The sequence below is a fragment of the Manis javanica genome, chromosome 13 (assembly GCF_040802235.1).
Source record: "Manis javanica isolate MJ-LG chromosome 13, MJ_LKY, whole genome shotgun sequence".
Lineage (NCBI taxonomy): Eukaryota > Metazoa > Chordata > Mammalia > Pholidota > Manidae > Manis > Manis javanica.
Genome location: NC_133168.1, coordinates 89,799,207 through 89,826,900, shown reverse-complemented (window position 1 = coordinate 89,826,900; position 27,694 = coordinate 89,799,207). Strand labels below are relative to the sequence as shown.

General features: G+C 50.6%; 1 protein-coding gene across 10 annotated transcripts in view; it reads left to right on the top strand.

The window, feature by feature from the left end:
- EPS15L1 (epidermal growth factor receptor pathway substrate 15 like 1) overlaps positions 1–27,694 on the top strand; it is an 88,276-nt gene that overhangs the window by 11,943 nt on the left and 48,639 nt on the right. For all 10 annotated transcript variants that reach the window (XR_005058851.2, XR_005058850.2, XR_012124461.1 and 7 more), the window contains 11 exons: positions 9,754–9,795; positions 9,987–10,076; positions 10,484–10,531; positions 12,108–12,203; positions 12,907–12,969; positions 15,909–16,034; positions 19,439–19,498; positions 22,690–22,923; positions 24,689–24,846; positions 26,990–27,146; positions 27,339–27,424. Coding sequence is in view for 7 of the 10 variants with exons in the window: in XM_037009508.2 (XP_036865403.2) it covers positions 9,754–9,795; positions 9,987–10,076; positions 10,484–10,531; positions 12,108–12,203; positions 12,907–12,969; positions 15,909–16,034; positions 19,439–19,498; positions 22,690–22,923; positions 24,689–24,846; positions 26,990–27,146; positions 27,339–27,424 (1,160 nt within the window). In the remaining 3 variants the exon portion in view is untranslated. The remainder of the gene's footprint in view (positions 1–9,753; positions 9,796–9,986; positions 10,077–10,483; positions 10,532–12,107; positions 12,204–12,906; positions 12,970–15,908; positions 16,035–19,438; positions 19,499–22,689; positions 22,924–24,688; positions 24,847–26,989; positions 27,147–27,338; positions 27,425–27,694) is intronic.

The following is a 27,694-nucleotide window of genomic DNA, read 5'->3' as shown; positions in this document are numbered from 1 at the left end:
GGTTACAGAATGTTGAGATGCCAGGCCAGGGGTCAGAAGATGGCAGGGATGTTGAAAGCCCAGGGAAGCTGACATAGGAAAGGACTTTCTGGAAGGTTCAGGGCACAGTGGGGGAAGTGGGCACCCTCCAGGAAGGTGGTAGGCACCCTGCTGTGTCAGGGGCACTTGCTGCTGAGTTGTGAGTCTGTCCAGGTTTCACTCTGGGCCTGGCCCTCCATACAGAGGAAGGAAAGACAGAGAACTGAGCAGGGGCTGTTCCTCAAGATGCCGGGGGTGGGGGTGGGGTGGAGGGGGCCGGTAGTGCTTTGCAGGGAGGGCCATTGGGAGGGTGGGGCCACTTTTGGTTTTAAGCAGCATTTTCAGGAGAACGGGCTGAAATCTGCTTCCTGCTCTGTGCAGGCTGCCTGGGCAAGGCCCTGGAGCTACTAATGGCCCAGCCTGGCCAGTGCCATCCCCCTGCTCTCCAAGCTGCCCACAGCCCCATGCCCACCCCTAGGTCTTCTGGGACCCCACTTCCTGGTGTTTTCCAGCCAGTGGAGCCTCCTGCATCTCTGTTTTGGGCCCGTCTGTCCTGTGCTTCAGTCTTGGTGCTCCTTGGCCTGTTTGCTGTCTCGTGTCCCTGGTGGCAAATGCAGCCAGGTGGTGGCGGTTGCCCTGCCCTTGTGGGTATGTGTCAGTGGGCTGTGAGGTCACACCCTTCATCCTGTCTTTCCTCACAGCACTTAGCACCCCTCTGTGTGCATTGTCATGTCTGATGACATGCTCCTCCAGACCAGGAGCTCTGTGAGGTGTGTGGGAAATCAGAAAACTCCTTCCCACTCCATGCTGCTCCCCCTGAAGCAGGCAGGCACTCGGTGGACATGGCTGGAGTGGAAATGAGGTTTCTACATCCATGTCTCACAGGGGCATCCTGGAGAAAACTGTTCAGCACTAACCAGCCCCGCTCGCCAGGTGTCTCTTTGCAGTGGCTGCACTCTGGGGCCCCATACCCCCCGGCAGACTGTGTGGCCTTCCTCACGGGATCCTTGGGGCCTCCCTCCCGTCACTCCCTCTGTGAAGCTGAACGCATATTTAGTCCCCTTCTCAGCCAAGGTGCACACAGACCCCATCACCTCGCTGTGGCCACCCTTCCTGGCTGACTGAACCCGTGCTGAGTGACCCCCACTCCCTGTTGCCCCTCTGCCCCAGAGCCCATCCTGCCCACACCTAGGCCCTGGCTCAGGCTCTGGAGGCTCCGCGTGCCCCCCGCTGTTGGGGGGCTGCACACCCTGCCCTGTAGTCATGGGCCCACTGTGCCAGCCTCTCTCCATCTTCAGCCCCCGGGCACTGCCCTACACCCTTTTGTATCCATGATGCCTCCTTGTACTGTGAATTCAGCATGCGTTTGTCAAAAGAGTGAATGAATAAACTCACAAGGCCAAGATGGGAAAACTGGACAATTCAAGGGCAAACCATTCTTTCAGGAAGTTCTCTGTGAAGGGTAGGGGGAGGTCAGCAGCTTGAGGTGGAACTGGGTTGAGGGGGTGCATTTCTGGGGATAGGATACATTTTCACGTGGGAATCAGTGGAGGGAGAGAGACGAGGGAGAACACAGGACCAAACATCCAGCACTGGACGAATGCTCACCCCATGCTATGTCCAGTGGTGGGAATGTGCACATGACAGATGGAGGAACTGAGGCCCAGGGACGGCGCTCGCCTGCCTCAGGATTGCACACCATTCCAGTTGTGGGGTGGACTTGAGTCCACATCTGTCCGGTGGGCCTGTTGACCTCTGTATGGTTCTGCTTCCCCTGGTGATAGGAGGGCATGGCCCAGGTGGGCAGGCCGTGGTGGTGGCCTTTCCTGCTGCAGGCTCACATAGGTCCTGCATCTGGCTCCGGGCAGCATGTGTGGGGCGGAGAGGTCACCTGGAATGACTTGTGTTTCCCCCTCACTACCGTTTTTTGTAGAAGGGGCTGAGAGTGATGGTCTTGATTCTGTGTTCCTCCTGACTGCTCCTGGTCCCAAGCGCCCTCCGGCTGTCTTGTTCCCCTGGATACCCCGTTGACCACCTATACTTTGAGGTGCTGCTCTCTTGCTCCTTGGGTCCCTTGTTGGTGGGGATCACAGGCTATAGCCCTGTGTCAAGTCACACTGCTGGCCCTGAGTCCCACGTGGGTGGAATGGAGGCCCCTGCACATGCCCTCAGCTGGTCCTCTGGCATGGCAGTCACTGGGGTCCCCATGGAGAATCATGCATCTTCCCTCTGACCCCTCCTCTCCTTGAGAGTCTCTCCTTCCTCTGTCCTATTTACAAAAGCAACACACACTAAGGCAGAACCCAGGAGAACCCAGAAAGCCGGGAGAGGCAGCCAGTTCCCAGTGGGCATGGCATTCTGTGCTCCGTGGAGACACAGCCGTTCATCATGGACTTGCCTGGTCCTGGCCTTTTTCAACCCTTGGCTGTCACCCAAAGTCCCTGCCCTCAAGCTGGGCCGGCTGATCCAGTCCTCTTGCCCTTCTGTCTCTGGGGTAACTAATCATTTCTTCAGGGTCAACCCCCTGGAGGAGACCTGGCACTTGTGGGAGGTCCACATTCTAAAGAAGTGCTAGTTGATTGTTTGACAAGCATGATACTGCTCTTGGTAAAGGTGCTCTTTGCTTCTCACACTTAGCCCTGGAGCAGCTTGTACCATTAGGGTCTTTGCCAAAGCAGAAGTGTATCAAACATTCATCTTCAATTATGTAAAACATTAAATACGTTAAAAGTAGAGGGAAGAGTTCAATGAGCAAGCAACCTTGGACTTGCCACCCATTTACAGCAGATGCCAGCATTTTGCAGATCTCTTTGTACCTGTCTGCCAACCCTTGACCTCCTCTACTCTGTACATTTTTATGTTTGAGATTTTAAAAAATCTGAGAAATCATATTTCAGTATGCATCTCTAACAGTTATAGCTGATTTCTTTTGCATAATTCCAGTGCCATATTGCACCTTACACAATTAATAATTCCTTACTGTTGTCCAAAACCCAGTCCATGTTCACACTGCTTTGGTCTTCTAGGACTGTCACCGTGCATGTGGTTGTGAGGTCTCCTCTAAGTCTCTCTGTTTTAAAAACACTTCTTACTTTGATATAATTATAAATTCATATACAGTTGTAAAAAAAATCATGCAGAGAGATTCTGCATATGCTTTACCCAGTTTTCTCCAGCCGTGACATTTTGCAGATCTGTAGTTCACCATCACAACCAAAACTTTGATGTTGCTACAGTCAGACACAGCATAGTTCAGACCATTAGGGGTCCCTCCCATCGTCCTTTCACAGCCACTCCTCTGCCTGCCTCAACCCCTAACGATCACTGATCTGTTTGTTTCTAGAATTTCAGCATTTCAATAATGTTATATATGGAATCATATAGTATGTAACCTTTGGAGACTGCCCTTCTTCCCTCAGTGTAATCCTTTAGAGATTCTTCCAGAATCTTCCTGGTGTGTGTCTATTACTAGCTCGTTCCTTGGCATTTTTTTGTTGCTTAATAGTAGTCCACAGGGTCACAATTCATTTAACCAGTCACCTGTGGGAGGACGTCTGGGGTGTTTCCAGTTTGGGGATGCTCATGAATAAAGCTGCACTGAATGTTTGCGTATAGGGTGTCACATGAGCCCATCTCCGTCTCTTGGGATGAATGCCCAGAACAGGTGCTGGGTTGTGATAGTTGCAGGGTTAGGTCTTGTTTTTTTTTTTTTAAGGAAACTGCCAGGCCATTTCCCAGAGGAGCCGCACATTTTACATTCCCACTGGCAGTGTGTGAGTGATCCCCTCGCAGTGTGCTCGCTGCTGTTGCTGTTGTTTGTCAGCTCTGCTGAAAGAAGTGTGGTGGCCTCTCACTGAGGGTCGCATTTGCATTTCCTGATGGCTACCGGTGGTGACAGTGTTTTCAGACGCTTACCTGCCATCTGTACATCCTCTTTGGTGAAATGTCCCTTCATATCTTTGGCCCACATTTCTCAGTGGATTGTTTGCTTTTTTGCTGTTGAATTTTGAGAGTCTTTTATATATTCTAGATACTAGTCATTTGTCAGACATGCATTTTGCAAATATTTTCTTGCAGTTCGAAGCTCATCTGTTCATTTGCTTGTTAGGCTTTTGGTCTACAGAGCAAACATTTTCATTTTAATGAGGTCCTTTTTACCCATTTTTCCTCCTGAAGGAAAGGCCTTCAGTGTCAATCTAAGAACTCCCTTGCCTAGCACTTGGTCCTGAATATTTCCTCCTTTGTTTTTCCCTACAAGTTTTGTAGTTTTACATTGAGTCCATGATCCATTTGGAGTTATTTTTGGCAAAAGGTGTGAGACTTAGGTCAAGGCCCCTTTTCTTCCTCTGGGTGTCCGGGTGCTCCTGCAGCACTGGTCCAAAAGGCCTCTCTTCGGAATGGCTCCCGCACTGTGGCTGGGAGCCGGGTGGGCACCTCCGTGTGGGCCTTGCTGGGCCGGCCGGCCTGTTCTTGGCTCTGGGTGTCCGGCCTTCCAGCAGAGCTGCCTTATTCAGAGCAAGCCTTGGAATCAGGTCGACCGAGTCCTCCCACTTCATCTTCCTTCTCAAAATGTTGTTGCCATTTTACCTTCTTTGCTTTTCTGTATACATTTTAGAATAATCTAATTTTTATCTACCAAAAAAATCTTGGTGGCGTTTGGTGAGAATTGAGTCAGCCTTTGAGTCAGAGGTGTGTGCATTTACCGCTGGTTGTTGCATTGCCCTCCAGAAAAGCCGGTCGGTTTGTCTTCCCACCATCAGCGCCCAAGACATGTATTTCCACCTTTGCCAACCCTGCACAGGGCCTCTCTTTGACTTTGCCAACCCGATAGCTGGCATTTCATTCCATTTTGCAACCCAAACATTGAACGTTTCCCCCCGACTTCGCTGCCTCTCTTCTTTTGGGATCGCTTGTTTCCGTCCTTTGCTCATTTGGTGGTTGGGATGTTTTTGCCCTGGCAATTTATAAAAGCTGTTTCTCACACCGGAGTTCTCTGTCTCTCGGCAGTGCTTGTCTTAGCTGTGGCATGAGTGGAGCTGTCAGTGAGAGTTGTCAATTTTGGGGAGGTCAGAGCTGCCCCAGCGTTTTCTGGTGACTTTGGACCGCCACCTTCTTAGCTACAGGATGTGGCTGTGCGCACAGCGGAGATAACGGCCTGTATACAGGCAGTGGTGGGAACTAGTTCTACGTGGAAGGCAAAAATGCAAGGATTCTCAAGCGAGAACTTCTCTGGGTCATGTTTTTACATCAGCAGCTGGTTTGCCAAGTAGGAACTCAGACCAGGATATCTTTTGGCGTCATGTGCCTAATTTCCCGCAAAACTTGCCAATCCTGTTGAAAACACAGCCTTCATGGGGTCTCGGTTTTCCTGGGGAAATGGCAGTCTGCACTGGCTTTCAAGTCAGTTTATATGTTCAAGCTGAGTTTTACATGCTGACCTCTTTGGTTGAGTAAATGCACCATCCTGTAACCCCATGTGTACATCTTCCCCAGGCAAGCATGCCCGGGAGTGTGTGCTGTGCCGGCGCCCAGCTCTGCCACACCTGGGCTCTTTTGCAGGGCGCAGACTAGGTCAGGGCCACATGGCCTGGGGGCTCTTCTAGCCCTGTCACTTTTTGGCTCTGTGACCTTGGGCAAGGTAACCTCCGTCTTCCCACCTGTAAGTTGGGGCTAACAATAGTACCTGTGTTGTCATATTGAAAGGATTAAGTGAGATACTGGAGAGAAAACAGTGAGTGCCCCATAAATGCAATCCACTGTTTATCAGAATAAAGAATTCTACTTTCTTCTAAAAGTCTGAAAATGAAAATAAGTTTGCTTTAAAAATGTCATTATGAAACAAGCAGGGCTGGAGCTGACTGCTTTGTTGTGCATGAGAGTGGTAAGAGTGCGTACTTTCCCCACAGAGTAGGAATTCTCCTGGCTGCAGGCATAGATTTAGTAGGAGTCCTGTCTGTGGACAAGAGCATGAAGATTGGGAGCGGCTGGAACCCCAAGATGTGGAAGAGGGCTGGTTTCCCCTCTAAAGCGGTTCTGCTGTGTTCCTTGTGTCAACCCGGTTTCTCTAGTGTAAAATTGCACTAGCTCAAACAAACTGTGGCATTTTAAAGGCCTCAGAGCAGAATGATGTGAACTTGTTCTCGGTGGACTCCCCTCCCTGTCACCCCTCTTGTAAATTGCATCACCTTACTTGAAAATTGCTTCTGGGCTGGAGGATTGAGCCAAGACGCCACCAGAACTTTGAAGTGATCTCTCTCAGTATTTTAAGAGATGATGAACAACTGAAAGGTTGAATTGAAAGTTATAGTGAACATCATTTTGAACCTTATCAGTAATTCAGACACTGCTTGGTCAAAGATGGCATTTGGCACAGTGAGCTGGTGGAGAACGCTATCCTGGGCCATCTCCCAGTGACTGTTCTTGAAGCCATCACCAGGCCCTCTGTAGCCTCTTACACTTGAGCTGTGTCCCCAGGCCAGTTCCCTACCTTTGCCCCAGGTATGGCCCTGGGCTCGCTTTTGGGTCAGATGTGGGTGGGCAGCTCTGGCACACACTGAAGGGGCACACAGAAGGCTGTGTCCCAGTAGCTGTGATTCACCTCTGGGAGCTGCTGCCCACACCAGTGAGCTGGCTCTGACTGAGGTATCTGCTCAGGAGCCGTCCCTATAGGTTTCCTGTCACTCTTAGCAGCGTGCCTCTTCAGCTCTGCCTCATGGGCATAAGGGCAGCTTGCAGGTGTGACTCCACCGTACCCAGGAAGAAGCAGTGTGGTAAAAGGAAGTGCCAGTTAGACCGGTCTGGTGTTCTCTAATCTTTCTCCCCCTTCTGCTTTTGAAGTAGCTGAAGTGTAGGTAATTAAATTGAAACCTCTAATTGCTGTCATTGTCCTAGTTTATCCAAATCCATGCCCACAGTTAGGGAGGGATGGTCAGGTGTGCTCTGGTTTTCTGTCGGTTGTCAGTAGTTTGGGATCGACACCTGGCCATGGGATGCCTGTGGGATGAGCCCTTAGCACGGAAGTGTGGAGCTTAGGATCTGGTGCTTAACAGGCTTTTCTGGACTATTCAGGGTCTTGTTTTTCTTGACGATGGATCTTTTATAGCTCAGAAGCATTTGGGAAGTTTGAGACAGGTGTTGACCTTCTACCTCTTTTAGCAAGGACCTCATAGTAGCTTGGAAACCTCTCTCTTGCCTTTCATGACCTTAAAAAAAAAATCCACTGGAAATGTATTTCACACCTGTGCCTCTCTGATTGTTGGCAGAAAGGGGACCTTTGTCATCAAAGTAGGGGCCCCTGGGTATCTGTGCATTCCATTGCCATGAGCCAGAGACTGGGAATGTGCTCTCTGGACCCAGTCACTCTCACCTTGACTGACAGATGACAGACAGCCTGCCTGACTTTGCTCCCTGTCGGCATCCCCGTCTGGGGATGTGTGCTGTGACCAGCAGGCCAGAGTTTTACACTCGGTTGGTCATGCAGAGTGTGATGGTAGACACTGCTGTCTAAGGTCACCAGGAGCTAAGGGTGACAGTGGAAGTGAGCAGCCAGGGAGCTGCCAACTTGTCTCCTAACCCTATTCCCTGGTGAGGTCACCTTTTCTTTCTCAAGCCATTGCTGCTCACCCGCCACTGTTCCCTTCCTTCTTTGGATTTCCTGCTTTCTCTTCCCCCTTTTCTCTTTGTTTTGACTGTCTGCTCTCACCTTTCACAACTTTAGGCTCTTTTCTTCCTATTTTCCTTCTATCTTTAGTATTGTTCTCTGGACTTTCACTTCTTTATGTGATTACAGGTGTTTGGTGTTCTCCGAGAGGCTGACCGAATCCAGGCATTATCTTTAACTCTAGGGCACAGCAATACGTGAGTGTGGGGCTGGTTCCAATCTAGCAGTTGTAACCAGAGGGAGCCCATCTGTCCCCACTTTTATTCAGAATGAAAAATCGCACAGCAGCACCAAAGACTTAAAATAAGCCCCGTGTGCCACCTCTTATCTGGTGCTCATTCTCCCCAGCTTTCTTCTGAGCTGTTTACACACCTGGTCTTCTATATGGTTGAATGAAACTAGACGATCTTCCCTTCCCTTTGCTAAGTCAGCAGCAGGTTTACAGTCTCTTTTCTCCCTTCATGCAGTGAAACCAACACATTTAAGTCTGTCTCTAGCCAACTTCTGTGGCTGTTTAATTCCAACCCTAGCTGGCTCCTCTCCAGGTGCCCCTCCTCTCCATGGCCCACTAAGGTTGGAAAGGAGACCTGGGACACTGTGCAGAGTGTGAGGGTGTGGCTACCAGTGGGGCTGGATCCAGGTTTGGCCTCTATCAACCACATGGCCTTGATGAGCCACGTGACTAGACGAGGCGGCTGCCTCTCTGAACAGCGACATTCTGGAGATCTTGATGCCGGGGTTCTTGTTCATGAAGCCGAAGAATGAGCTTCACAAACAGTCAAGGTAGGAGAGCAAGGTACAGGCTTTTATTTAGAGATGAAGTGAAAGAACAGAGCTCCCGGCTTATGCCAGGAGGGGACAAGAGAGTCCGTGGTGGTGCGTTGTTTAGGGGATTTATAGGCAGTTGAGAGACCAAGAGTTAGGGATGTGGATTCACCAGATGGTCTCTAAGTGTTTATTTTTAAAGAGACACTAAGTTTCTTATCAGTTTTCCAGACTATTTTGCGGAGTTAACATAAGAAATTTACTGTTTTGATCCTTTCTCAGAATAGCAGTCTCTTGGTTTGGGAGTATGTCAGTCAAGGCTGCTTGTTTTGCTTTCAAGGTGAGCTGAGTTACTGACTTGATTAGGGCTGGAGCAGGAAAAGCAGCATCTGGGTAAAGTTAAAGATAAATTTGGCCTTTTAGCAGGCTAAAGTAAATTTTACAACAGCCTCATTTAATTGACACAAACAAAACATGGGCTATGCTGAGGTATTTTCTTATCTGGGGGATGTTCAAACATTCCAAGCCAGGTTATTCCAGGCTTTTTAGTTATAACTAATCTTCACTGAAGAATGCTTATATTCTTAGTTTGATATTTTATTTTAGAGAATTAATGTGACTCTGTCTTTGTTTAATTGGTAGGGGTCTTTTTCTGGAGGCCCTCACCCTCCTCTGACTACACCCATGGTCCCTGTCTCAATCTGATGGCCAGGGCGCCGGGTTTCTGAGCCACGCTGAGCACCTGGAACTACCTGTACCCCCTAGTGGGGGTGTCACTGGCCAGCACTCTACCAGCAGGGACCGGTCAGCGGGCATTTCTGCTCAGTCCCCCAGTGGCTGGTGGCAGCCGGGATGGGTGGGGGCCAGACCTGGGGCAGGGAAACTCGCCTAAAACTCGCAGGTGTGATTTACCGTGATGGGCCAAAACTCCTGTTCTGACTCCGGAGCTGGAGAGCAATCTCACAGGATACAGTGTCTTTCCCCTCTGAGCCCCCAGTTGGGTCAAGTCCCATTGTTCTGTGGATGGAAGTGACTTGACTCTGGGCTGTGCTCCTTCCTGAGCCACCAAGTTGTTTGTGCACAAATCAGGAGCTGTTAAAGAGCTTTCACATTTCCTTTTTCCAAATCAAGTAAGTATAATATTTGTATCTAAAAATAAACTGCAGTCTGTCTATAGAGGATATTTAAAGTATATAAATTTCAGTTTTCACTGTCATGTATTTTGGGAATGACAAAATTGGGGATGACACTGGTTTTTTAGATGGGGGTGTCTGTCCACTTTTGACCGGTATTTGTGCCTTTGTTTACAGATTCCCACTGGAAATCCATTATATGAATCTTATTATAAGCAGGTAAGTTTCACTGGTGACTTTCCAGATGGAACTAGAGTGGCTCAGAAAGCACAACCCCGAATTGAAGCCCAGTGTGGCCTGTAGTCCATCTCTGTCCCCAGAATTATCAGCCAGCCGTCAGCTTGGTGTGTACCGCTTTACCTGCTGCCCCATTTGCAGCCGTGTCTCAGGTGGTAACCCCCGCATTCCAGGTCGACCCTGCGTACACGGGGCGAGTTGGGGCGAGCGAAGCTGCACTTTTTCTGAAGAAGTCTGGGCTCTCAGACATTATCCTTGGGAAGGTATGTGGAGACCAGTGGTGAGTCCCCTTCTGTGGCCACCCTCAGAGTCCCCCCACAGGTGGAGAGTGGCTCCTCTGCATGGGGATGCGTCTCCTGGGGTTTGGGCTGCAGCTGGTGGGTCTTCCTGTTGTTTTGGGGATCTCAGCTGCTTATAGAATGTTGTCGGCTTTGGAGCCAAGTGGACCTGGGTGTTCTTTAGGCTTTGCCATGACTGGCTGTGTGCCCTCCGGACGCAGGTCATTCATGCATTCGCACATTCCAGATTTGCCTGCCTCCTTACCCATAGCCTGGGAATGGCCACTCTGGCCTACCCATAAGGCCCACATGCAGTTCTGGAGGCTACTGTTCTGTGAATAAACGGGCAACAATTCGTAGTTGCGCTCATGAGCATTTTTGTGTTTCCGCAGATATGGGACTTGGCCGACCCCGAAGGTAAAGGGTTCTTGGACAAACAGGTATGTACACATGTACACAGAGCAAGTGGAGGGGCCGGGCCAGAGCCCTGCAGGCCAGGTCACCTCTGCACTTCTTCCTCGCTGTCACCACTGACAAGTATTACTAGGCATAAGTGTGGCCATCAGACTCTAAAATGGGAAGTTCTCATTTCTAAATAAAGGTCTTTTGAACACTTGGAGCCATCTTTCCTGGTTAATACCTTGTGTGCTTACAAACTATGAAAATGTTTTCAGAACGTTTTATTTTGAAATAATTTCACACTGTCATGGAAGTTGCAAAAATATCTCAGAGAGTTCCCATGTACCCTTCCTCTGCTCCCCCAGAGAGCAGCTTACAGCACCACGGCCCAATGCCCAGAGCCAGGTACAGTGCTAACCCTGAGGCCGAGCTGACTGAGTTTATGACCACTTTTTGGGTTTTTTGGTGGGTGTAGTTCTGTGTGATTTTGTTACTTGCACAGATTCATGAAGCTACCACACCGTCGGGATCCAGAGCTGCCCCAGCACTGCAGCGGCTGTCCCCCATGCTGGCCCTTGGGGGTCACACCCCACCCTCTGGTTCCTTCCCCATCATAATTTTGTCATTTTGAGAAGATTCTGTGAATGGAAATTTATAGTACTTACAAATGATCATAAATGGTCATATTTTAACTTAGATCAGTTTCCTCAAACTGTGTTCCAAGGGATGCTATCCTGGTGTCCTGTGGTCTGTGACCTGGCCCATCAGGAAGGCACCATCAGCTCTGCCTCGCTCTCTCGAGATTCACGCTGCATGTCTGCATATGAAAGCTTCTGAGGACCCTCGTGGAAAAGGGACCTGTCAGCCCTGCCGAATGCAGCGCCCCTCTACTTACTCCCTTGTTTTCTGTACCCTGCGGTCATTCTGTGGACATGAGCCTGAAAGAGGTTGATCTAGTGCTTATCTCTCTGAAGGATGTTTTAAAAGCATAATTGTATTTATGGCTTTAAAACAGTATCTGTTCTTAGGCCAGCTGATCAGTTAAGAAAAAATCAGGTGAGGCTATCTGAGTCCACTAAGCCTGTGACATGGCTGGTTCTGGTTTAGGAGGAGGGGCTGACGGCTCTGGGGGCCTAGTTCGGGGCTTTCGTCCCCATTTGGGAGGCCATGTCCACATCAGATTGCTGGGAGCGAGTGGGAGATGCTCTGCTCTGTGTGGCTGCAGGGTCACAGCGACTCGTGCCAGTTCCCAAACAACTGTGTTTATTTCAAATCATTTTTAAAGAAGCCAACACGTATGTGAGCCACCATTTACATTTAGAGTCTTAGGCTATAGTCTGCTACTTACAGCCTAGCATTTCCTAATTGTTGTGAGCTCATTGTTTTGAAAATACATTTATTTGAAGTTTTTCAGCATTTAGAATGCAGCTGGCAAAGTCCATGTCAGCATATTCATTTAAATGACACTCCCAGGGTGAGACCAGTCCAACAGGGCGCCGTAGGTGACTTGCCCATGGTCCACGGTATTGAAGTGAAGTGAGCCCCACTTTCCCTGGAGTCTACTGCCCAAGCCAGTGCTCCTGCTATTCACACTTCCCCCTGTTTTTGGATTTGCAGGGTTTCTATGTTGCACTGAGACTGGTGGCCTGTGCACAGAGCGGCCACGAAGTCACCTTGAGCAATATGAACTTGAACATGCCGCCGCCTAAGTTCGTAAGTGTCAAAGTCCTTTAGGTTGACGTTCTTCTATCTTTCCATGTTTTCTGTATCCCTCTTTTTCTTTTTTTTTTTTTTTTTCGAGGTGAAATTCACATAACCTAATTCACCATTTTAAAGTGAATGATTCTGTGACGCTTAGTGCAGTCACAGTGTTGTGCAACCGCTACTTCTGTCAACTGCCATAACATTTTGATCACTGTAAAAGGAAGTCCTGTGCCCATTAAGCACTCACTCCCTGTCCCTCTCCCCCACCCCTGGCAGCCACCAGTCTGCTTTCTGTCCATGAATGTGCCTGTTCTGAACATTTCATACACTGGGATCACACAGCACTTGCCCTTTTGTGTCTGGCTTCTCACTCAGCATATGATGGTTTCAGGTTCACCCACATTGTAGCACACTGTCAGTATGTCATTCCTTTTCATGGCTGAGTAATATTCCATGGTACAGGCAGCGTACATTGTTTACCTATCCATCTGTTGGTGGACATAATGCATATGAAGAGTTGTTTGCACACCTGTTCTCAGTTCTCTTGGGTCTACACTTAGGAGTGGAATTGCCTGGTCATATGGTAATTCTGTGTGTAACTTGTTGAGATCTTCTCCCTTTTGGAAAGCACTTTGTATACCCTTTCAGTAAATACATCCTCTTGTGATTTAATTCCATGCCACCCACAGCAGAATGTATTTTTTCTTCTCAGCATGATACCAGCAGCCCTTTGATGGTCACACCACCTTCTGCAGAGGCCCTCTGGGCTGTGAGGGTAAGTGACCAGGGACAGCACCCCTCAGGTGCATATGTTTTAGCCATTTATGATGTCATTTAAAACATTTCACAGGACAATTCTGTCATCGGTTCTGTTTTAGAGTGAGTGTGCCATAGAATTTGGACAAAACGCTTTTTTGAAAAAAAGTCTTTGTGAAACAGCCATGATCTGTAACTGAGTGTTGCCTGCCAAGGCAGTCAGCTGAGTGTCAGGCATGGGATTCTTAGGAGTTTACACTTTAAATCTTGTAGTTCTAGGTCCTGTTCTTTGCTTTTTGCTGCTGGGTTGGTCAGGATAGAAGGGGAAATGGTGAGAACCTGCAAACGTGAAGACCTCAAAGATATCTTCCAGCTACTGCTTTTATTCCTAGCCAATTGATGCATTTTTATTATTTCTTTACTGATGCTTTCATTGATTTTTTGAAAAGCTTCTCTCAGCACTTAAAGTGTTATTTTATAGAGGATATTGTGGCTGGAACACTGTGTCACTGCTTCTAGAAAGAAAAAGGCAGATGGTGTCCTCTGATAAGTGTGGAGTTTGCTCCTGAAGGAAGCGCACGTGGCACATGGAGACAGCCCCCGCTTGTTGTAGAAGGATACTCGTGTGTCCTCACTTTCATTTAGCTTAACTGCCAATGTCACATTTTGCTTTGAGAGAGTCCGAAATGAGCTCTGACTTGGTGCTGAATGAAAATGGGCAGAGTCCCACCCCTGGCGTATTTGTGCCCCCTTCAAACATTTTCGTTCTTTTTTTTTTTTTCAGTTGGTCTATTCCCTCCTTGGAGGGTCTGGACAGGGGGAGGTCTGGGCCTCGTCAGGGCAGGGGGAGGTTCCATGTGACTCAGAAGTTGCGAAGTTGTCTCCGTGGGCAGTCAAGCTCTTTGCTGGTGGTTATGCTACCAAAGGATTCTTTTTCTGTAGTCTAGTTGCACTGCACCTACTTTGAAAGAAAGCTGCTGTGTCGTGAAAAATTTTGGTGTCAAAAGAGATCTTATTTCTTGAAGAGTTCCTTCCTGCCCCCTTCTGGCAGGGCTGTGTGGAGGCCTCACTAGAAGGGCTATCAACTGAGGACCCCTTTGAGGCCTGGCAGAGAGGACTTGCAGGAAAGACACTGTGATTGAAGCAGGCTGTTTTCAGGGGAGATCTGGCATTTCAGTGAGAGGAACAGGGACAAACAACCTCAGGTGCCATGTGTTCTTTTCCACTGTGAAAGTTCCTGGGCTTCTGGAGGCACGAAGTCTGCGAGTCTGGGGTCAGAGAGAACCCCAGACACACGGGGCATTTGCTTTGTCAGCACTTACAGCAGCTCCTGCTTGCAGTGTCCACTTTGCTCCTGTTACTCTTTTTTTTCTTTCTTTTAACTGTGATAAAACACACATAACGTAAAGTTCACTATCTGAACCTTTTTAAGCAGACAGCCACGCCTTGGAGATATTGCAAGTTTAGTTGCAGACCACTGTGATAAGGTGACTTTTGCACTAAAGTGAGTCAAATGAATTTTGTGGTTTCCTAGTTCATATAAAAGTTCTGTTTATACTATACAGTAAGTGTGCAATAGCATAATGTCTAAAAAAATGTACATATTTTAATTAAAAGCCACTTTATTGCTAAAAAATGCTAACCAACATCTGAGCTTTCAGTGAGTTGTGATCACTGCTCACAGATCATTATAACAAATACAATGAAAAAGTTTGAAACATTGGGAGAACTATGAAAATGTGACACAGAGACACGAAGTGAGCAAATGCTGCATGCTGCCAATAAACTTGCTCAACACAAACCTTCAATTTGTAAAAAGCAGTATCTTTGAAGTGCATTAAAGCAAAGCAGAGTAAACGAGGTGTGCCTGTACAGGTCAGTGTGTTAGGTACACTCACATTGTCATGCAGCCATCATTACCGTCGATCTCCAAAACTTTTTCACCTTGCAAAATGAAACTGTCTGCATTAATCACTGATTGCCCACCCCCTTCTCCAGCCTCTGGCCCCGCTGTCTGCTTCCTGCCTCCCTGGGTGGGACTCCTCCAGGGACCACCTGTGAGTGGGCTCATGTGGTATTTGTTCTTTTGTGTCTGGCTTCTTCACTCAACATGGTGTCCTCAAGGCTCATGCATGTTGTAGCATGTCAGAATCTCTTTAATTCATAAGACTGTGTTAGATTCCCTTGGATGGATGGACTACATTGTGTTTGCTCATTCTTCCCTCGATGGACACTTATTGAGGGTGTTTTCTTAGCGCTCCCAGTGGCTCCAGCTTGTGGTCAGAACCTGTGGTAAGAGGTGTGGATCCTCTCAGTCCACTTGCCATGGGCTTCATTTCCCTGGGGGGCAGCCTGGAGGCCCCTGCCCAGACCCTCCTCACGGACAGCCCTGTTGGACATGTCCCTATATGTCCTATTTCAGAATGACAGTAGCTGCCTCTCTGCTGTGTAAGTCCTGCCCAGACCTTCACTCTGTTCAGGAAGAGTTTTTGCTGTTAGAGACACAGTACTTCCTGTGTTTAAAGTTGATTTTGATAATTGCTCAAGTCGATTTTGATAGTTGCTTAAGTCTGGTTTATTTTTCTATTTGGTTCTTTAGTTGTCTTGGTTCTGAAGATTGATATCCAGGTTTAGTTCTTTGTCCCAAGGAAGTAGGACCCATTCATGCTTTCATGTCTCTAATCCTAGGAGGCAGGTAAGAGTGAATCTGTGTCTCCCAGGTAGCCGCTGTGGTGGAGGATGAGGCTGGGGGACCAGGTCATAGCTCACCCGTTGAGCTTGGGCTGCCAGATCCATAGTCTCCAGAGAGCTGTTTCCTTCAGGACGTAAGGTCACTCTGGGACTGCTGTAAGGTCCCTTTAGGTCCTCACCCGTATTCTTTCAGCTTCAGGTCAGAGCACGTTCTGGACTAACACGGGCATACTTTTTTGCTCACTCAGGCTATTTCTTTCCAACTAGGTAGAAGAAAAGGCAAAATTTGATGGAATTTTTGAAAGCCTCTTACCCATAAATGGTTTGCTCTCTGGAGACAAGGTCAAGCCAGTCCTCATGAACTCAAAGCTGCCTCTTGATGTCCTGGGCAGGGTAAGTGCTTCTCTGTCACCATGCACCATCCCCACTGACACTTACGAGACTTGACCAGTGACACCTGGCCATGTGCTCCTGGGGGCCTTTGAAAGAGCCAGTGTGGATGGAGAAGTTGCAGCAGTCAGGTCGGCTCCAGGGAGTGGCTCGCAGATACTCCCCTGGCTGTGGGAAGATGCTGGTGTGGGCCCTCTGCACATGCGGGAGGCAGCTTCAGAAGCAGACTTGCTGCCTGTGGCCCCAGGATGGCACAGCTGGGATGGAACCCAGGCTGGCGCCCCTTCCCCTGTGCTCCTAGGGAGGAGAGTGGGGTGGATGGCTGTAGCGTGCTCGCTCTCTTTTTAGTTACTTTTTCTGCCTGTGAGCTTAAGGTAAAGGTACTTCTAATTCTACAGGTTTGGAAAGAATTTTGTTTCCTTGTTTTTTCAAAGAAAGCTTCAGTTTTGTTCCTGTTAAAGTAAGTTTTAGTTGCAGCTTTCTGTTCTGGACTTCTCCCTCTGACGAGGTTTGTGTTGTACCCCGTGTTTGCTCTGGGCACAAAGCCCAGCTCTGCACGGCTGATTGTGCTGAGCCCCCCACCCTAGACTGAGGGGATGGATTTGTCTGTCAGGATGGGACCACTGTGGCACAGCAGGTGCAGGCCCGGAGCAAAGGACTGAGCATGGCTCCGGCTGCCGCAGGCCCCCAGTGGCTCTAGCTCATGACATTTGGTAGAACCTTGCAGAGGTGTGCAAATTCCTTCCTACTCACATTCACCCAGTGAGTGACATTCCTGTTTGAACACCACTTTTGCAGACTCTGGCCCATTTGCTAGGGCCTGGGTAGAGCTTGTCTCGATCACTTGGTTTTGAAACGAGGTCAGGAAGAAAGGAGATCTCTCAAATCCCTTTGTTTTCCTCTCGGCCGTGGTGTAGTGGAGACAGTCTTTACTGGCGTGAGTTTTAATTGCAGCAGGATGGGGTGACCATGCCTGCAAAGTGTGTCCCTGTATGTGGCAGTCCTTGCAGAATACCTGACAATTGGATATCTTAGTGCTGTAGAGCCAAATCACAAATGAGACAGAGAAGGACAGAGGCAGAGTGAACTTTATTAGAAAGGCAGCTGCAGCTGGGAAGGCTGTGTTCTGTAGCTCTCCTGCCTCAGCTCCAGGTCTGGTGGCACAGGGGTCACTTCTCTTTTGCTCCTCCCTCCTTCCCCCTGCCTTCCTTTGCACACCAGCCCATAGGTGCACCCATCCAGCTGTGCATGTGTGCATCCATATCCCTATCCGGGCACACATGCATCAGTGCACTCATGCATCCATGCACGTCTGCACACACTCATTCACTCGTGCATCCATGCACCCACCCATTATGCATCCATTCAGTCATTCAGGAAGTTTCAGAGCCTGCTCTGGGCCAGGCCTCGTGCAGAGCACTGGGGAGATGGGAATGAAATGAGATGAAGTCCCAGAGGTCAAGTAAATACATAATGGTTAAATCCTAATACTTGTTTATGGAGTGGTTGCAAGTACTCAGTGATTTCACTTGTGCAAAGTGCTAGAACCACTCTATTATGGATGATGTCACCCTCATTTTCCTGAGGAAATGGGGGTCTTCAGAGTAGCTAGTAAGTCACCTGGGGCCACATGGAGAGCAGAATAAGGTCCTGGGGTGTACCTAGACTCCTTACTCTTCCCAACCACCCCTCCCTGCATTGCCTTTCTGATAATCCAAAGTGAAGAGCTGTTTGGCAGACGGACAGGTAGAGCAGGCCAGGTGTATGACATCGTGAACGGAGGCGATGTGACCTATGGGGTGGGGCTGGTGTTCTCATCCGGCACTTCCGCCTCCCCAGGAGGTGTTGAGCAATGTCTGCAGGCAATTCTTGTCTCGCCAGGGTTGGGCAGAGGTGGACTGAGCTTTGTCAGGAGGGGAGCTGTAGCTGGGGAGGGCGTGCACCGCAGATCTCCTGCCCTGGCTCCAGGTCTGACGGCATAGGGGTCACCTGTCTGCTCCTCTTCTTCTCCATCTCAGGAGGGTGGGGCCCAGAGGTGGTGCTCCACACCCTGCAGTCCCCAACATGGCCCCACTGCAGAGAGTGATCTGCAATGTTGGTGGTGCTGGGGTGGGGAAGCCCTGGCAGTGGGGGACTGGAGCCAGGAAGGCCCATTTCAGTCCTGGTTCCCCCAAGCAAGTGACGTGTCTTTGGGAAAGTTCCTCTTCCTGAGCGTCTGTTTCCTAAATTAAGACCACTGCATAAAGCACTCAGCCCAGTGCTGTATGCTTCCAAGAGGGACCTCAGCGATTTCCACTGTTTAATCCAGCACATGGCCTGTACTCCCAGAGAGGCCTGTGAACAGTTGGGGTCCCTAGAGGTCAAGGTGGAGCCCTGGCAGGCCAGGCTGTGGTGCAGAGACCTGCCGAGGACGTGGGCTCCGTGTATCTGGCTAGGGGCAGGGCCTAGATGCTGTCAGCAGGGCGGGGCAGGGTCCATGCTTAGAACAGTCCTTGTGGTAACCCTGTGATGGGAGTAGAGGTGGGGCGGTCAGCCGGATGCTCTGGTCTCTGTGGAGTTGGAGAGGGCTGGGCAAATAAACTGTGGAGTTGCTGCTAGACAGCACAGTGGTGCAGAGGAAGACCTGCACAGGGGGACCCTCACTGCGCTGACGTCTCTAGTGATTGGCAGGGGGTGGGAGGTACCAGCACATGAAGCATCAAGAGCCCTGGTGTCTGCTGGCACCATGCCCAGCATTGTCCGAGTCAGGCAGGCCTGCTGGTGGGGGGCTGACTTGAGTCAGGAAATAGTGCATCCATTGTGCTTTAGGAAATCCAGCACATGGCCTTTGACCCAGTCTAGGGACCCATAGACTTGACCCTTGACCCTGTTTTCAGGGTGCAAGGTGAGCCTAGCCCATTCTGTGGCCCCTTCCTCCCCACGCACTGGTGAGAGAGGGGAGGAGACCCCACAGACCTGCTCAAGCACGTACGCATAGCCCCTCGCAGCACAAGTAGGGATGAGGCTGGGTTTGTGTGTGCATGTTGTAGGGGACTTGTGTGCGGAGCTACACTGGTGCCAAAACCCAACTATCTTTTCTAAGATTTCTTAGTAAGATGATAAAGTACAAGTCAGGGTGGTCATGATTATAATCATCATTTGTTAGAGGAAATGAAGGTAATATTGTAGAAAGAACCTTGGCATCTGCAGTACTTCATCAGACGGTCATTTTTCAGAGGACCACAGGCTGGTTCTGAAACGCATTTTGATTGTCTCTCAATCCTGGTGTGTGCTGAGCACTCAGAAGCTGAATCTGGCTGGTGTGCTTGCTGCTCCCTGGCCTTCTCTTCCCCATAAAGCCTCACGTTCCCCCGGCCCGGGAAGGCCTCGGCCCCCCACCCAGTAAGCCTCCTGCTCTTACCTTGCAGGTCTGGGACCTCAGCGACATCGACAAAGACGGGCACCTGGACAGAGATGAGTTCGCTGTGGTAGGGCCCCTGCTGTGACTCTCTTTCCCACTCTGCTGAGGAAGGAAATGTGCAGCTCATGTGGGGGTTTCTGGATTCGGTTTTTTTCTTTGATTTTTAAAAAATGCTTATTTTGATATACTTTGGATATAAAGAAAAGCTGCTGTAATGCGGAACATTGTTCTGAATGCCCTTCACTCACATTCCCCAGTGCTACTATTATACCCCCCTGGTTCTCCTTCCCCCTCCCTCTGGCTGTGTGTGTATGTGTGCCTGTGCACACACACACGTTTTCCCCTGAACCCCTTTGAAATAAGTTGCTGACACCATACCGCTTCCTGCCAAAATACTTAAGTATGTGTTTCCTAAAGCCAGGGAAATCTCTTAACATAAACACTGTCCAATTCTAAATCAGGAAATTAATATTAATATTGTTTAACTTATTGTAGTACCTGTCTTATATGTCATATTTAATAAATTACTATATTTATCATTAGACTGTCATTTAGGATGTTACACAGATTTTGCCAGTTGTCCTCAAAAATCCTTTGTAGTGAAAGAAACTCCCGCCTCATATGTTACATGCTGTGGCCCTGTCTCTCTTGTGTCCCTGATCTGGGGCAGCTCCCCATTTGTCTTTGAGCCCGGTGGCCCTGTGGCATTGAGGGGCGCAGACCAGCGACTTGTAGGGTGTCCCCTCAGCGTGGGCTTGCCTGCTGTTTCCCGATGATGATCCAGATCACGCACCTTCGCAGGGCAGGACCCCACTGAGGTGGGACATGTTCTCCTTCTCCTCAGGGCTCGTGCCGTTGACAGACCTGCGCCCCGAGGAGAGGTCTTTCTGCTCATCATTGCCCTAGAATCTGCCTTGACCGCGGTCGGGGTGGTGGGTTTCTCGCTGCAGTCACTCTTCCTTGTGCTCCATCTCCTATGGGTGACAGGTGGAGACTGGGTACCACTTAACTTCCAGTCTCACCTGCAGTGCCCACATCCCCTCAGGAGTGTCGCCTGAGTCCATTAGGATTGTGGTGGTTGCCAGTTGAGTTTCTGATTCTGGCATTTCTGGCACATTTTCTAGTTGGCCTTCTACCACAAGGGATTTATTTGTACCACTTTCCACTGTTTATAATCCATCACTGGTGAGATTTCTTTTGCCCAGTGGGAGCTCCTCCTGGCTGGCTCCTTTGTCCTTTGGCTGCACCCATCGTTCTCTGCGACATGATAGGGTGCTCCTGTGTATGTACGGTCCCTGGCCCAGCCCCATGGCCAGCTGATTCTCCCTGGAACCACAGTTCTGTGTGGTGGAGAGAATGGTGTTAGAGACCGGGATCTGGGTGCTATGGTGCTCAGTGCCCTTGGGTTCCCCTGCTTCTAGGCCCGCAGCAGACAGAGCTGGGAAGGTGGTTATACATATAGATGTGGCCACCAGGGGCCCCACGATGCCAGCATCTGGTTCCATGTCTCAACCATGCAGGGCCCTGGCCCTCCTGCTCTCCTCTTAGCAGCCGTGCTGGATCTGTGCACAGATCAGGGAGCGCCGGTTCTGTGTGCCTCCCTCCCATGCAGCTGTCTGGTGGGCTGGGCTGACTCCCCCCGGGCCTGCCCTCCTTAACCCGGGCCTATGTCATTCCGTCCCTCCTCCTCCTCTACCCTTCCCTCCACCTCACACCTTTGACCCTTCTCTGCCTTTCATGGGCTTTGTTCACTCACCTCATTCCATTAAACCACAAACAGTAGAATAAAGTAGCCCCATAGTTCAAGGACAACACTAATAAATAAGAATCCAGTTCAACCAAAAACCCCCCACTCCCGCCAGAAAAAACAACTATGAATTATCTGGAAATTCCCAAATAATAAAAACAAAATACAGTAGTATCCTTAAGATATATCTTCTGTTCTAGGAATTTTAAACATCTTTAAAAAATGTGATTTTACAATATACACACGAACTGAAGCTTATTATCATTATCTTACTATACAGTATGTGGGTAAAGCCTTGGAGATTTTAAACTTCTAGGTTACATTTAAGCCATTTTCCCAGGAAATTACACATTTCTCCTCCAGTGCACCTCATAATCCCTTATTTTTAACAGTGCCAGTTGAATGGGTTTTTCCCCACATACATCAGCTCAGCTCTATTTTACTTTCAGCATTTTTCCATGTTTTCCCATCATCCTATTCTTTTTAATGGCTATCCATTATTATGAATTTTTATTATGGTAAAATATATATAACATAAAATTGACCATTTTTAAGTGTATGGCTCAGAGCTATAAATACATTCACTTGTTGTGCATCCATCTCTAGAACATCCCATCCTTCCAAACTGAGACTGTCCCCATTAAACACTGACTCCCCATATCCCTGTCCCAGCCCTTTTTTATCTATTTTTTTTGTGTGTGTTTCTTTTGACTGCACTTAAGGTGTTTGTGTCTTTGAACTGCTCTCAGGGGGGTCCCCAGGAATGGGGTGATTGGCTCAGAGTGCCCCCAGAAACATACCTCTCTTCTCACGACCTCATGAGCCCCGAGTTCCCGTTTTGTTCTGCTCAGTTCCCATCATTTCAGCCAAGATTTATGTTCTCTCTAAATGGGCCTTAGAATACTGCCATTTTGCAGTATCACTAGCTGGGTTTAACATTTTGCAGAGTTTTTAAGTGATTGTAAATACTACCTATATTAGTGATGTGTTAGCAACTTAAGGACTATTTTGAACTGGGGAGGGCTGTTAATCTTGGTTTTGTTACATTTTAAAATAGATTTTTAACTCCTCTTTTTAGACGAAGCTTATTTTCCTTTCCTGCCTCAAACATCCCTAGCACAATACATCCTTTTGCATAGTTTTCCAAGGCTCCCAAATATCTTAAAGGATACGTAGCTCTCATGGTATGTCTTTAGACTTCCAAATTCTGGTACTTTGGGAGTCATCAGCCCTGTAGCTTGTGGCCCTCCCATGTGGTTAAGGGGCATGTATGACATCTGTCCTGGTTGAATTTCTTTTCTGCTCATGTCAGTCTCATGTGATTTTAAACACACTTCCTGGAAAATTATTCATTAAAAGATAACTCATCAGAAAAGGTTTATTTTTACTCTGTACATCATTGACGTGGCCTCAGAAAGTAGTCTTCATCCCACCCCTGCAGCCCCTGAAAGAGCTGGCCCACCCTGGCCTGGGTCTCACCACCTGAGCGTGATTCTCCTGTGTGCTCTCAGGCAATGCACTTGGTGTACCGCGCCCTCGAGAAGGAGCCCGTGCCCTCCGTGCTGCCACCACCCCTCATCCCCCCCTCCAAGAGAAAGAAGGTGGTGTTTCCTGGCGCCGTGCCTGTGCTGCCCGCCAGCCCCCCGCCAAAGGACAGCCTCCGCTCCACGCCTTCCCACGGCAGCGTCAGCAGCCTGAACAGCACAGGAAGCCTGTCTCCCAAGCACGGTATCAAGCAAACGCAGGTACGCTGCCTGCTGTGCACATGGCCACTGCTAAGAGTTGCTGCTTGCACAGGTAGAGTCTTACCAGGATGTCTGTCAAGAGCAAGTAATTTTCCACCCAGTAGTAACATTTGTGATTATATTTTTTAGAACAATATTTATGGCTGGTGTCTCAGTCAAGTATGACAGAATGCCATAGACTGGGGGGCTTATAAACAATAGATGTTTGTTGCTCACAGTTCTGGAGGCGGGAATCCAAGATCAAGGCACCAGCAGATTCAGTATCTGGTGGGTGCCACTCTGGTTATGGACGGTGTCTTCTCACCATGTCCTCACAGGGCAGAAGGGGCAATGTGGGGGGGCTCCGAGTCCCTTTACAAGGGCACTGATCCCATCGTGGGCCCCACCCTCAGGACCTCATCACCTCCCACAGGTCCCACTTTGGACACCATCACACTGGGGACTAGGGTTTCAGCATGAGAATTCTGGGGAACACACGTTTGGTCTGTAGCAACAGGGGTTCAGAACCAACCAACCAGCCCTTCCTGAGACACGCTCAACACACTCTCCCACATCTCTGCCCACCCCATGTCAGGCAGCACCCCAGCTGGGAGGGGGCATCTGCAGATCACGCCCCTCCGCAGGGGGCCAGGCCCTGTGCACCTGGCCGTTCTCCCTCCACCCTCCCTTCTGGATTTCCCATGCCTGGCCTGCTACCTCGTGCATTATGTTAGCTGTGTGTCTGCCTCACCTCATGCCACCCCCCAGTTTCACGAGAGCAGTTAATTGTTGGGTTAGAATCTCAGCATCTGGAACAATCCCTGGTACTCTGACGCTCAGTAAACATGTTGAATGATCAGATGAGCGAGGGAGGCACCTGTCTCTCGTTAGGAAGACACGTGATGCCCTGTCTCCACGGTGCTGCATCTTACATCAAAAAAGGCATTTCTTGTTCTGGCAAATGCAGGGTCACCATGGGCTCTTTATAAAAAGGCACCTTTGAGACTAAAACATGCCAGAGTGTGAACATGAGTTGTCTCTGGAATTGTGCTTCACTTCCTGCCTCCGAGTGGCTTCCAAGGCAAAGCACCAAACATGACAGACGAGGGCCGGTCAGCCCTTCTGTGGGGCTGAGTGACCAAAATGCAAGCGAGAAGCTCTGGGTGCAGTGTCAGCCTGCTGGCAGCAGTGACTTGTCTAGGAACCCCTGGGGCACTCCCCAGGCCTGTACTCCCTGTGGGGCCCTGCAGGCATCCCCTGGCCGAGCCCTCACTGTGGCTGCACCGGCCTTCGTGGTGGTTGTTATTGCAGGATGTACCTCAGCAACAACCATCAGGGAACTTTGGAAAAATAGGATTTATGACTTATGGGTCCTGCAGGGTGCACGGCACACCCAGGGCTGCACAGCAGGGTTTCAGGTAGAAAAGGCATGGACCTGGGGCGCTGCCTTATTGGGGCCCAGGGTGCAGGCCTGGAGTTTCACAGGATCACTTTCTTTTGGCGAATTTAAAACCTAAGTGCAGGAAGGGAAAAGCAGGGTGCTCAAGCGGTCTGCCGTCTGGGAATTGGGTAAGAAAGCAGGCCTTCCGATGGGAGAGGCTACGGCAGCCAGGCTCCCTTTCCGATCCAGTGGGTGGCTGGCTGTGTGTTCATTTGAGAGGTTTTCTGCCCGAATGCAGAAAGTGCTTTAGCAGTCCTGCCATTCTGGCATGTGCAAGCGCTTCAGTAGTGCTGGTGTGTGAGTTATGAAAAGCTTGAGCATTAACACTTGAAAAACCCCTTTCAGCCCACAGTGAACTGGGTGGTGCCTGTTGCAGACAAGATGCGCTTTGATGAGATTTTCCTCAAGACCGACTTGGACCTGGACGGCTATGTGAGTGGCCAGGAGGTGAAGGAGATCTTCATGCACTCAGGCCTCACACAGAACCTTCTCGCACACATATGGTAAGATGTGGAGATGGACAGTTGCTGCCTGGTACTCGGGGCCCTGCTTAGCGGGAGTTATGGCCTGGGGTGGCTCTGGCCCTGCAGAAATGAGACACATGTAGTGCAAGGGGCTGGGGTAGGGTATGAACAGCATAGATGTCCTCCCTCTAGGGGGTTCTCAGGCAATTTGCTTAAGTGACTGGGACTTGTTCTTGCTGGTGGTTGTGCTGGTTCTAGCAGGAGGCCCAGCCTTTGGTCAGGGTGCTGGCTCTGGGCCCTGCCATTCTCTGGGGGCTGTGAGGCCCCCGTCTAGCTGCCCTGGCCAGGAGGAGCTGCGGCTACCTCCCCAAGAGACCTCTGAAGGTCAGTGACTCGGCTTCCATCAGTGAGACTCCTGGCTGCACCTTGGTGCCAGTTGAGTTGCTGGCGTCACCCCCACTGTCCTGCAGGGCTGGGCAGTCTGCAGGCTGAGCAGCCTGCACATTGCTGGGGTGGCGCCTTCTGTAACCAGCCAGCTGTGGAAGTCCATTTCTAACTTTGTCTTCAGAGCTCAGGGGCTTCACTTGGGAGTTATAAGGAGAGAACGTCTATATAATTCTGGAGAGGTGAACTCCTGCAAGCAGAGCAGTGAACACAGCACATCGCTGAGTGGCTGGGGAAATAACCATCTTCAGCAATAACCCATAGCTGTCCACACTGAGGTGAGGCCCCAAGAAAACTCGCTCCTTCTGAAGGAGTGAGCTCGTGACACCCAGGGTCAGTCACCAAAATGGGGGGAGGCTCAGCAGCTTCCCACAGGCCAGGAGTCAGTCCTCAGCCCCTTGTGATCTAGTGCCTCCTTTATCATCTGAAATAGTGAAAACGTGGTTCAAAAGCCACTCAACACCCTGATCATAACACAAAGGGGAGTGATGTGTCACACATACCTCAACCTGCAAGCAGCGTGACCACACATGAGCAGCGCAGTGCACTCACAGATACATCAGGAGTACGCGGAGGACTTGCAGAGGCTTCCTGCCCAGGGAGCCCAGGGGCTGGCAGAACGGTGAGCTCTAGACCAACTGCTAGGAAAGTGAGACAGCAGTGTAGGTTTGTGCATCACTGAGGAGGAGGGGACATGCCAAGAGGATGGCAGGAGAAGATGAGGACTCCGCCTGCCCCTGCACAGCAGGCACACCTGCGGTCAGCACGGCATCAGAGCAGCTCAGAGGCCTTGGGGCCCCGCTCCTTCAGGCCGGAGGGGACAGGCGGCACTGTGGGCGGCTGCAGCTGGGCGTGTGGCGAACCAGCTTTCCTGTGGAGATAGTCACAGTGTGAAATTGTCATGCCCTCGGACTGTGGCAAGAACATTGTCATTTTGAAATCAGTGATATTCAGTGGGATGAGATCCCTTTGCTCGGCTGCCCTATTCCAACTGTGTTTTGAACCTGCGCCTGTTACATGCGCTGCTTTTGCAGTGACTGTACACATGGGGGGCGTGTGTCCACATGCTCAGTGGACAGAGGGAGGAAGGAAAGGGCAGACGTGGAGGCTGTGTCCCCTGCAGGAGGTTACCCTCCCCGTAATGGTGGCTTCTCACCTGGCCTCTGTGGGAGCTCCATGGGCTGGTTTGCTTGCTGCTCTGCGCATCTGTGAGGACACAGGCCCCGTGGGGAGGGCCAGCTCAGCAGGGAGGGACTGTCCCCTGCAGCATGGCCGTTCCTGGCCTCATGATGACAGCCCAGAATGCCGCTGCCGCCCACGGGGAAAACCAGCAGCCGGGCAGCTCTCATAGCCCCAGGCCGCAGCAGCCCATTTCCAGGGGAGCAGCTGCTCTGGACCGCACCGGCGCGCATACGGAGCCAGCGTGGCGCTCCGAGCTGCCGGGGAGGCCTCCCAAGGGACAGGCCCTCGGCCTGGTGGGTGGGGCTCAGCCGGTCTCCGGGGGCCCCTCCTGCCCCGCAGCCCCTCCAGACCAGCCCGTGGGCGGTGGCCGGGTGGGAGCCTGGGGCCGCCCCCTGGAAGCGGGACGTTCAGTAGAAAAGGAGTCGCCGCCGCGCCCCGTCGGCCTCGCCGCCATCTCGGGCGCGCGCCTCTCCGACGTGGCTCCGTGGTGCGTCCCTGCGCACGGGGCCGTGTCCCTGCCTGCCCTGTGTAATGAGCTTCCCCGCATTTCTCTCAGGGCCCTGGCCGATACGAGGCAAACGGGGAAGTTAAGCAAAGACCAATTCGCGTTAGCTATGTATTTCATTCAGCAGAAGGTCAGCAAAGGCATCGACCCCCCTCAGGCCCTCTCGCCGGACATGGTCCCGCCCTCAGAGAGAGGCACCCCAGTCCTGGTGAGTAGCCCCCCGCGTCACGCCGCGGCACTTCCCGCATCCCACCGCCAGGTGGCGCCGGCGCTCTGCGGTATTTCCCCAGGCTGGGGGCTGGCCAGACGGGACTGTCCCCCATTCTAAGACTTGCTAGTCCCTGCTGTGCCGAGAGGTCAGCTTGCCAGTTCAGAATTCCAAGTCAGAATTTGGTTCCAGGACAGTTCAAGTTCTCTCGGGTCCGGGGAGTTCACTGGCGTGAAGGAACTTGATGACATCGGCCAAGAGATCGCCCAGTTACAAAGGTGGGTCAGAGCGGCCCCTTCCCCTCTGGACCCACAGCTCCCGTAGACCCATCCCCGGCTGCTGATCAGAGTTACCAGAGCTCTTGACACGTGTGGAATGCTGAAGTTCGTTCATCGGAACCGCAGGAGGGCACGTTGCCCTGAATTCACGAATTGCCTCAGTGAGCTGGAGTAGGGACGTCCTCAGCGCAGCCAGTGTGGGCTGGGGCTGGGGGTCTTGGGCAGGTTGTGGGCAGGCAGCCACAGGCCCCCGGCCCCTCAGGAAGCTCT